Here is an 11,280-nt window from a genome sequence, read left to right as displayed (position 1 = left end):
TATCCTTGGCTTTCAAGTTTTTTTTATTTTTAGCGGTCCTGAAGAAAACTTAGAAAACATTTTATAAAGTAAAGAAGAAACCACTTAATTTAACTAAAAAGGCCGGTTAAGCGATTCTTGTATCGAGAAAGCAAAATTAACATTCGGTAGGGTTAAATCCGTTGTTTGTAGTATCCACCCGATGGCTATCAGTTGAATAAATATAAACAGCAGTAGTTTATCGATCTTCAAATCTCATAAGTCCGTTACATTATGTAGCATCGATTTCAGTCGTTGTTCTCCCTTATAAGTCTTTTGGAGCAGTTTTCATTTGTATAAGGAGCAAACCGCTGCTAATGAAATCCATATAGTATGAACATGCATCAATAACGTATTATCTGAGATATGTAAACGCTAGATGATGGAGCCGAAATTATTTTACTGCTAAGAAATGGCCAGTTGGCATTGGAAAGTTGAAATCATCACGTTTGTCATATATTCTAGATTAAAGTCGTCCTTTAATAACAAATGGTTCTTTACTGAACAAGCAATGTATATGTATATATATCAGTTCAGGAAAAGCACTTACCCATATGATTTTGTTTTAATAGACGACAAGTACAGGTACAGGTAAACTTTATATGATGATACAGAAATCATGCCTTCTTACATTACAATATCGGCTGCTTTACGTCCTAGTTGAACAGTGCAGAAAAACACAATCTTCTGCAATGTCCAAAGTAAAGTGTAAGAAGGTCCAACACAGAAAAAATTTAAACAAAACTGTAAATAAATGAATTGATATATATCCTGGTATTTTTGATGAATTTTTGATGTAATAGATCATAAAACTCATAATTTAAATTTTAAATGATTTTACTTTATTTATTTTTTTAACTACAGGTTCCTCCATTCAATGCTTATATTCCGCCACTCTATATACAAATCAAAACATCGCTATTCAAGAGACAACCTCGACATATGTTCATCAAAATGGAACAGCACTCAGTTGTCCTGTAATGAAGTGTATTATTACTAGTAACGTTCCAACTCAAAGTGACCCAGACACGTATCTCTACAAAGTTCAGAAAGACGATATAAGTTCTCATCGCAGGAAACTAACATGTGCTACTGATGACAGAGTTTCGTCCAGCATCTTTGGATACACAGCGGCAGTGGTAGTTATCAGTCTTGTATTTTTTATTCCAGTGCTAGTGGATTTGATCTCCTTTTATGAAAAGAATTCCAAAAATAAGGACCAGCAATACATGGATTGACGAACACCTAACGCTAGTTAAACGAGGATATAGTCGAGCGTTTCGTTTTGTCAAGTTTTATGGACTTGTTATTTTAATTTACTTCGGAGTTCGGTATTTTTGTTTATATATTATTTAGGTACTTGTGCATCCTTGGCTTTCAAATATTTGGCTTTGAGCGTTTTTGATGAAGGTGAATCAAGAAGGCGCTTCGAAAGCATAGATTTTAAAGTGTGATTTTAATTTTTGTTATACATTATACATTTGTGAATCATTAATGAGGTCATGGATTCTGTATTGAGTCGAGTACTAAAGTCGTGTTCTTAATTATATAAGACTGAATCTAATAAGTAATTTGTCATTATGATGATGACAATTAAGACTCCAGCTTGACTCTGATGGTTGATTATTGTAAGTGTCAATCATACTCGAATAGTATTAGTACTTTTACCTACTAAAAATGACAAAACTAGCCAGAAAATTGACAAAAGTTAAGACATACCTACCGTACGGTGACCTATAGTTGTTTTTATCTGTGTCATTTGGTCTCTTGTGGAGAGTTCACGGTCTCGTTGACAATCATACCACATCTTCTTATTTTTATATTGAATGAACTGCTCTAATGATATTAACCAAATGTTTCTCAGTTCATATGTGCATATGTACATATACATTAGACTTATTGGAAATCATATATTTCAGTATTTATAGATTTATTAGCTAATTCGGCTACTTCCAGTCTGGGAGGCCGGTGTCTGATGAAATTTTGTTAACTTTAGTTTCAATCTTTCCAAAAACCATAAGTTTTGGAAAGGTAAGCGGTGTTGTTCATAATGGGTAAAAGAGAACGGGTTGTGACTAGATACAAGTGGAACTTGTCGATTCCATAATGGTCAACCACATCATGCTGCCGACCATACAACTTTTGAAATAATGACACCGTTAACACTCACTGTATTAATACCTTCTCTGTAAGCAGCGACCCTCTGTCATATCGTATGAAATGGGAGATAAGTACTCGATGTGCAGGTGACGTACGCTGCTATGTTTTGACAGAGAAATGAAAAGTGCACACAGGAAAAATTGAAAAAGTAGGTTATAGAACATGACCATCAATCTTGGCAAATATTTTGTCAATAAAAATCTTAATGATATCAGTTATGCTTATGTAAAAAAAATTCCTTTGTAAAAATTACTGAAAGTATTTGTTTTAATTTGAGGAGTTTGAACTCAAATGAATAAAACCGAGTTTACACTGTAAAAACTGCCTTCCATTGTCTTTGAAAACAATTTCTTTGCATATAAACAGGATATCAATCACTAGAATTTAATCGTAAGAATATTTAAAAACACTTCACCTGCTTTATACTCACAATTTCCTTTCTCTAGCAATAAACTGATTTTTTTCCTCCAGTTTCTACCCCATGAATATATTACCTCTGCTATATTTGGCAAAACCCTCAATGCTCTTCAACTTCGTACTATATTTGGCTTTTTAACTTTTTTGATTCGAGCGTCACTGTGAATCTTTTGTTGACAGATGCGCCTCTGGCGTACACAATTATTAACCTGTCATGGTATCTTTGATTTATTTTTGTTTTGTTTGTCTGAAGAAATAATTCAGCTGCAACATTAAAGTTTTAATATGGCCTATTGGTATTGCAAAAGAACAAAGTCTCTTAGCAGAGTACAGTCAAAGACATTAAAGATTTTTAGATGAATGTTGACGTTTTATTATTCATAATTATTCTATTTACCATTTGAACAGATCTATGATATCAATAGATGATGCACTAGTATCATATTTGACAAATTGTTAACATTTACACAAAACAATAAAATGCGTTTCGGGAGTTTATTTATCCGTGAAATGTTTGCATTATTATTTGACTGTTAAAATGTCTGTGTCTATTTTCTGGTGACTTGTCCAAAAGGTTGATTTTTAATTCTAACAATTTTAATATAATGATTATATTATAACCCAAATAGACAACACATTAGTACTGATATGATTTAAGTTGTACGTTTTAATTTTGATTTTTTCCCCTCATAAATCATGAAAAATGTACAGGGTTCCTGTGTTCAAGGGACAAACTAGAATTAGAGGATTGTGTCAGTTCTGTTATGCATTTGGTTTAAATTCGCTTTCCCATCTTTTGGTTTTAAGAATGTCTGTCAAATGATATTATTTCTATATTTGTAATTCCCAACGAAATCAATATTATGTTTATACTGACAGACAAGACAAGGATTCAACTACAACAATGACTGTTGTTTACCTTCTAGTAGTTATAGGAATCTCTGGTGAAAATATTGGGATTAGTTTGAATAATTTCAAATCATATTTAGAAAAAAAATGTTATAACAAAATTACAGAATTACAAGGTAAATTCAAAAAGGGAAAGTCCATAAAAACTGACAAAACCAAACACTCGACTATATCAATTAACGACTGGAAAACAACTGTCATATCTCTGACTTAGTACAGGCATTTTCTGAAGAAAATGGTGGGATACATCTGGTCTTTATTGATGATAGTTGTATGTACGTCCATCATATTGAAAAATTGTGTGAGGAACGCACACAGACAAAATTTGTTCACTTAACAAGAATTGGGACCCAGCCGCCAAATGTTGTGGACAAAAAAATCCCCTTAATATAACACCATTTAAGACGGTTGCATTTAGCCTGAATTTTTTTAGAAATATAAGTATTTTATTAGTGGATAAAATGAGATAAATGAGAGTCAATGACAGTGGGTCCATTAATTTACATAACAACTTCGTTTACATTGCAATTTCATATGTTAATCAATTAATGTACCAAGTTTCATGTTGCAGGTATAAATCTTTTGAAACAGAAGAAATAACAAATAAAGTTGCTTCCATTAAAGTTAATCAATTACCCTTGTAGGAAATTGGATCAATAGTTAGACACGAAACTAAGATTTTGTCCCCTAAAATTAACCTGTAAATGCTTTTTTAGGGCATTTGTAAGTTCAACCAAAGAAATGCTACTTTTTCTCCTCAAAGATTGCTTGTTGATTTTGAAAACAATTGTATTGCACTGAATATGAATAGTTGGACCATAGCAAAGAGTAACTTTCATTTCCATACCCTTATAAATGTAAAGTAAGTTATTCTATTGTCCACAATGGAAAATCTTTTTTTTTCGAGGCATATTCTTTTAATTTTTCAATTTTACCAGGTGAACTGATTTGTTGCATGCTCTCTTCACATTTGTCAATAATTATTTGATATGGATGCTAAGACGATTTTCAAAGGATATTATAGTGTATTTTTGTTGAATTTATAATTTCATATTTTGCATTGAAAATATGCTTTTTCAACATAAAATAAAATGCTCCGCTGGGCGCAGCTTGATACGAACCCTGAACAGTTGGGGTAAGTATGGACACAACGTTCAAGCTTGATACAGCTCTGAATTTGGATTGTGATTAAATATTTGACACAGCATAGGTAGGTTTCTGACACAGAATGAATGTGGTCTAAGAACTTAAAATTTTTTAATTTACCTATTATGGTCCAATATCCGAAATCTAAATACATACACGGTTAGATTCAGCATATCAAAGAACCCCAAGAATTCAAGTTTTGTTAAAATCAAACTAAGTTTAATTTTGGACCCTTTAAAGCTTAATGTAGACCAATTTGAAAACGGGACCAAAAATTAAGAATCTAAATACACGGTAAGATTCAGCATATCAAAGAACCCCAATATTTCAATTTTTGATGAAATTAAACCATATCATTATTATTTGCTTTTATATATAAATAAAAAATAACCAACTTAAAATGGAAAATTTTAAAGAAAAAAAGGAAAAAAAAGAAAGAAAAAAAAGGAAAAAAAAATCCCTCCCGCCAATTTTTTGAACCCCCTTATGATTCATCACCCCCAAACTCAATCCCAGCCTTCCCTTTGTGGTATGGTACCTTGCAGTACAATTTCATAGAGATCCATACACTTGAACACAAGTTAATTGTCTGGAAACTATAAAAATGCTTGTTTTTTTGGCCCCAAATTCCTAAACGTTTAAGGCAATTACCCCCAAACTCATACCCAGCTTTCCCTTTGTGATATGGAACCTTGTAGTACAATTTCATAAAGATCCATACACTTACACACAAGTTATTGTCCTGAAACTAGAAAAATGCTTGTTTTTTTGCCCCCTTTTTGCCCCTAATTCCTAAAATTTTGAGGCAATTACCCCCAAAATCAATCCCAGCCTTCCCTTTGTGGTATGGTACCTTGCAGTACAATTTCAGAGAGATCCATACACTTGAACACAAGTTATTGTCTGGAAACTAGAAAAATGCTTATTTTTGGCCCCTTATTCCTAAACGTTTTGGGCAATTACCCCCAAAATCAATCCCAGCATTCCCTTTGTGATATGGAACCTTGTGGTACAATGTCAGAGAGATCCATACACTAACACACACGTTATTGTCTGGAAGTTACAAAAATGCTTATTAACCCCCAAAATCAATCCCAACCTTCCTTTTATGGTATTGAACATTATGGTAAAATTTCATAGAGATCCATTCACTTAAACTAAAGTTATTGTGCGAAAACCAATGTGTTTTCGGACAACGACAACGACGCCAACGTCATACAAATATACGACCGCAAAAATATAAAAATTAGATAACTAATTTTATGAAAATAGGGTTACATTCTTCATTCCAAAAAAAGACACTTTCTGTATTAAAAAATAAAAAAAACCCATACATAGCTAAAGAAATATAATAGGGAAGAAACACAAACAAATATTGCTTTGCTCAGGTTTTGAAACATATTGTTTCAAGCAAATCACTGATAATTGTAACCTAAATTATGGATTAATCACAGATAATTATTGCACTGATTTTACAAGTAAAATATAGACCCCACTTGAATATCTTTACTTTGTACAGATCATGTATATTTTGTCTTTTGAAATAAGTAGATGTTTTTAATCCTTAATCATTCATCATTCAGACATTTACAGAAACCTTTTGTGTAGTGTAAATCAGAAGTAATGAGTAAATTAAGGAGACAGTAGCTTACCGATGATCAAATAAAAGGTAAAGAAGAGAAAAATTAAGGTAACAAACAATAAATTGCTTCGCCGAGCGCAGCTGGATACGACCCCAGAGGTCCAACCCTGAACAGTTGGGGCAAAAATGGACACAATATTTGTGCTTGATACAGGTCTGAATTTCAAAGAACTTAGAATTGGTTATATGATTTGAATTTATATTCAAGCTTTTGTGCAATTCACTATGCTGTTGCGAATTGCCCCCCCCCCCCCCCCCCAAATAAATTTACCCCCCCTTTTTTTTGCTATTGTGCTAAACACTATGCTGTTGCAAATTGACCCCCCCAAAAAAAAAATTTCACCCCCTTTTTTTTGGCAAAAATTTTTTTTTTCACCCCACCCCTTTTCGTTTGCAAAAAAAAACTTAATATTTGAAGTAATTTACTTTTTAATTTCTGAAATCTGTAATGAGAAAAAAAATTGTTCCCCCCCCCCCCCCCCCCCCCCCCCTTGACAGCTAATCACCTCAAGACAATACAAACTTTATACATAATTTTAAAGCAGTGTAAGGGAGGTAATCCAAATTTAACATTGAACTTATAAGTGATTGTCCATTAACAAGGTAACCATTGTTTTCCCCCCTAATTCCTAAACGGTTTGAGCCATTACCCCCAAAGCCAATCCTAATCATCCCTTTGTGGTATGGAAACTTGTACAATTTCAGAGATCCATACACCGTTCCACAAGTTATTGTCTGAAAACTAGAAAGATGCTTATTTGGGCCCCTTTTTGGGCCCTGAATTCCTAAACTGTTAGAACCATAACCCCCAAAATCAATCCCAACCTTCCTTTTGTGGTTATAAACCTTGTGTTTAAATTTCATAGATTTCTATTTACTAATACTAAAGTTATTGTCCGGAAACCAAGTGTCTTCAGACGACGACGTGATACCAATGTACGACCACAAAAATTTTTTGCGGTCATATAAAAACTGAAGAAATTGCATGAACTCCCAAAAAGAGCAAGAGCTGGTGCCTCAACACAGAAAGCTACTCGTGTGGTACCAAATCTATAAATTAATAAATCTATCATTTCTATATACATTATATAGAGGTCAAGATTTGTGTATTGACAATATGTAATAAAGTGTCTCCTAAGTTGCATAAGACTTAAATAAGGCAATTTGGTCAATATAATTGGCATTAAAGAGAATGGGAAATTCCAATTAAGGCTCCACCTTTTCTCTGATTGTTTGTTGATCATGACAGCTGTCAATCATTATTGTATAATTTATATCTTACCTAGTAAAATAACCGAAATAGTCAGCAAATTGACAAAACTGAAGACATACATACTTGAATGAGCTACTTTACAGATATAACCCAAATTTTTCACAGTTCTTTTGTGCATATATACACAGACATGAGAATTGTTTGGAACTATATTTCACTGTGTATATATTTAGTAGCTAATCTGGCTTTATTCTGTTTATGAGGTTGGTGCTTTAAGAAATTTTTCCAAAATCTGTTATGATTACTTTACAGAAATATTCTGCTTAATGATATAAAGGAAAACAACAATAACAATTTCAATCATTTTATTTCCCCAATAACAAACAATAAATATCTTCATTATAAATAAAATAGTTATAAAATGTTATAAATAAATCTCATTGACATAAATTGTATATAGAAACTCTCCAGGCTACAGGCTTCAATAATCAAAATAATATTATTTGAATAAATTGTAATGCTACAACTCCAAACACAATGCTTTCTTATATTAAATATAAAACAAATATCAACTAGTATATAATTTTGTTAACAACAAAAATTCTAAAACAACTTAGATAAGTGTGATTTCTGTTGTGTTTAAATATTGAGGAGCTTCTTTAAGGATCAAGCACTAGTTGAATTTTGGTAACTCCAATAAAAAAATGCAATAAAGATCTACATATTTTATCAAAATTCAATTCTTGAATATATTGTACATTGCCTATCATTCTACTGAAAAAAATTAACGAATCAAATGCAATTTAAAGAAAAATATATTTGTCATTTACCACCACTTCATTATAAGCTTCTAGTCTAGCTTGTTTCATGATTGTTTTATCAAATTTAGCCAATTCTCTTTCACTCGAAATAGGGGAGTTAGAGGTTATCAGCACTATACCCCCTTCCTGATCTCAGCTGTATAATCCAGTAATAAGATTAACAGACACTTTGATTTATATAAGTCATTTTGGACAGATATTGTTTATGTTATATACTTTCTTATGATATTTTCCTGTATGCATCATCATGCATCTGAACTTAAATGTACCAGTGCACAAAGATTTGTGGCATCTCAAGGTGGAAATTTTCAGTGAACAGAGAATTTCTTTTAAACCTGCATAGAATTAATTCCACAATACTTTATTCCTGTTCATCAAAAACTTTATTTTTTTAATCGGGGTAACAAGCAATTAATGCATTTCCTTTGGTAAATGATTAAATCAATACTATATGCATTGGCATGTATCTTCAAAACTGCTCGATATAGACTTTTTTTTCAATTTCACTTTTCCTTATTCAGATTAGTAACCGAAATAAAAACATCATTTTTTTTTTACTTCATTCATGAAAAAGTAGTTTTTTTAAAATCACAGTTTAAAACTGATTATAACAAAAAACAATGTATTCTTGATGTCATAAAAGAGTGTAATGAGTGCAATATCTTGTCAACAAATGAAAGTAAATCATTACTTCAAATTATTCATAGCCATTAATTGATTTCTTCTATAAAATAAGTTCCAACATTTTCACTTGATATAATTTATTTGGATCCTTTGAACCAATTTGATATATCAGACATACTACTCATACTGCCGACTTTACTGAACAATGAACTTGTCATGTCACTTTGTAATGATGATTGTGGTAGGACAGCTGCAGCTGTCTCTGTTAAACTTCTTCCAGAATCAATTGGCTGTAATAAACAATCAAAATTTGTTAGTATTAAAGACAAAAATATTAAGGGTAACACTTTTCTTAAATAACCATACTGTAATTCAAAATGTATTGATTTTCAATTCATCTTCCTTATAAATTCTCAACCTTATTGTAGTCGTGAAGATTATTTTTTCTCTTCATGTTTGATTTTAAAACATACAGAGGAGACCTTTGTCATGTTTGTTTGAAGCAATCATAGTGTTCTGTAAATAATTGGTAATTGTACAGTCAAACATTTCTGCCTGCATTTATCATTAAAATTGTTGAACAATGGAAAAAATTTGAGATTAATTATAACGATTTCAGGAAAAGCTGCATAGGGCTGTTCCATTAAAACATACATGGTACCCAGGGAAGGCACTTCAAAAATGGGGTAACCACCTATAGAGGCAAATTAAAATTTCACTTACATTTCCACTATGCAAAAACATATATGACACCCACCCATCACTGAGATTTGGAAGTGCCTTCCCTGGGTCCCATGTATATTTTTATGGAACAGCCCTTACAGATAATGCTATTGAAATTTTAAATTGACTTTTTTTTTAAAACCTATGCTATCTTAATTTTTGCAACAAAATATTTCTGAATTTACAGTGTGATAAGCTTTTCTTGACGGCTTTTCTTACAATACATTGTTAATTCTTTTACTTATTTTGGTAGAGCTATGGCAAGAATAATTTTTATCAATTTAACCCTGATTGTGGCAGTTATAACACTTCCATACTGACCTTTTGTAATGGTTGTTTTAACCCTGATTGTGGCAATGATAACACTTCCATAATGACCTTTTGTAATGGTTGTTTTAACCCTGATTGTGGCAATGATAACACTTCCATACTGACCTTTTGTAATGGTTGTTTTAACACTGATTGTGGCAATGATAACACTTCCATACTGACCTTTTGTAATGGTTGTTTTAACACTGATTGTGGCAATGATAACACTTCCATACTGACCTTTTGTAATGGTTGTTTTAACACTGATTGTGGCAATGATAACACTTCCATACTGACCTTTTGTAATGGTTGTTTTAACACTGATTGTGGCAATGATAACACTTCCATACTGACCTTTTGTAATGGTTGTTTTAACCCTGATTGTGGCAATGATAACACTTCCATACTGACCTTTTGTAATGGTTGTTTTAACACTGATTGTGGCAATGATAACACTTCCATACTGACCTTTTGTAATGGTTGTTTTAACACTGATTGTGGCAATGATAACACTTCCATACTGACCTTTTGTAATGGTTGTTTTAACACTGATTGTGGCAATGATAACACTTCCATACTGACCTTTTGTAATGGTTGTTTTAACACAGGTTGTGGCAATGATGACCTTGAGGGTTGTGTACTGAGTGGAAGTAGTGTAAATCTGTTCTGACAAACAGTCAATGGCAATACATTATGTTGTTCTTGCTGACTTGATGATGTTCTACCTCCTCCATACATACTTAATCTATCTATATTGGTTACTAGACCATACAGTACCTGTAAAAAATCATTTCAACAATATATACAAATTACTCCAAAAATTGTATTCGTCAACAAGCATCAATCAAAACGGGTCTTTTAGTAAGTATCAAAAGCTGACCTCTGCATGTTTAACATGCTACATGTATTACAAAGAACTCCAAAAATTGTATTTGTCAACATGCATCAATCAAAACGGGTCTTTTAGTAAGTATCAAAAGCTGACCTCTGCATGTTAAACATGCTACATGTATCATTTTTTTCTATATTCAGTTTTAAATGCTTACAAAATCTCTTCAAAATCTAAAATATCCCCCAATTATGTATACTTTGCCTAGATGGCATTTTTTTTAGATTGGTCAGTTATCCACTTCAACTTATCATTTCCTGATACAATTTATAGCTTTTCAAATGCTGTGGGTGTCTGTTCATGATTTGTGATATATAGATGTTTTATGGATACTGTTCTTGCTTGATTGCTGTATCACTGAATCAAACCATTTTTTTCTCATTTCTTAATAAAAAATAATTATAAAATG

General features: G+C 32.0%; 1 protein-coding gene across 1 annotated transcript in view; it reads right to left on the bottom strand.

Moving 5' to 3' along the window:
* Positions 1–7,855: 7,855 nt before the first annotated feature.
* Positions 7,856–11,280, bottom strand: part of LOC127734561 (conserved oligomeric Golgi complex subunit 1-like) — a 40,390-nt gene continuing 36,965 nt past the window's right edge. The window contains exons 27-28 of the mRNA XM_052244496.1: positions 10,565–10,759; positions 7,856–9,240 (exon numbers count right to left, since the gene is read on the bottom strand). Coding sequence (XP_052100456.1) covers positions 9,088–9,240; positions 10,565–10,759 — 348 coding nt within the window. The 3' untranslated portion in view covers positions 7,856–9,087. The remainder of the gene's footprint in view (positions 9,241–10,564; positions 10,760–11,280) is intronic.

This window comes from Mytilus californianus, unplaced genomic scaffold (genome assembly GCF_021869535.1).
Source record: "Mytilus californianus isolate M0D057914Y unplaced genomic scaffold, xbMytCali1.0.p SCAF_3, whole genome shotgun sequence".
NCBI lineage: Eukaryota > Metazoa > Mollusca > Bivalvia > Mytilida > Mytilidae > Mytilus > Mytilus californianus.
The sequence above is the reverse complement of the archived record's forward strand: the minus strand, read 5'-3'. Positions and strand labels throughout refer to the sequence as shown.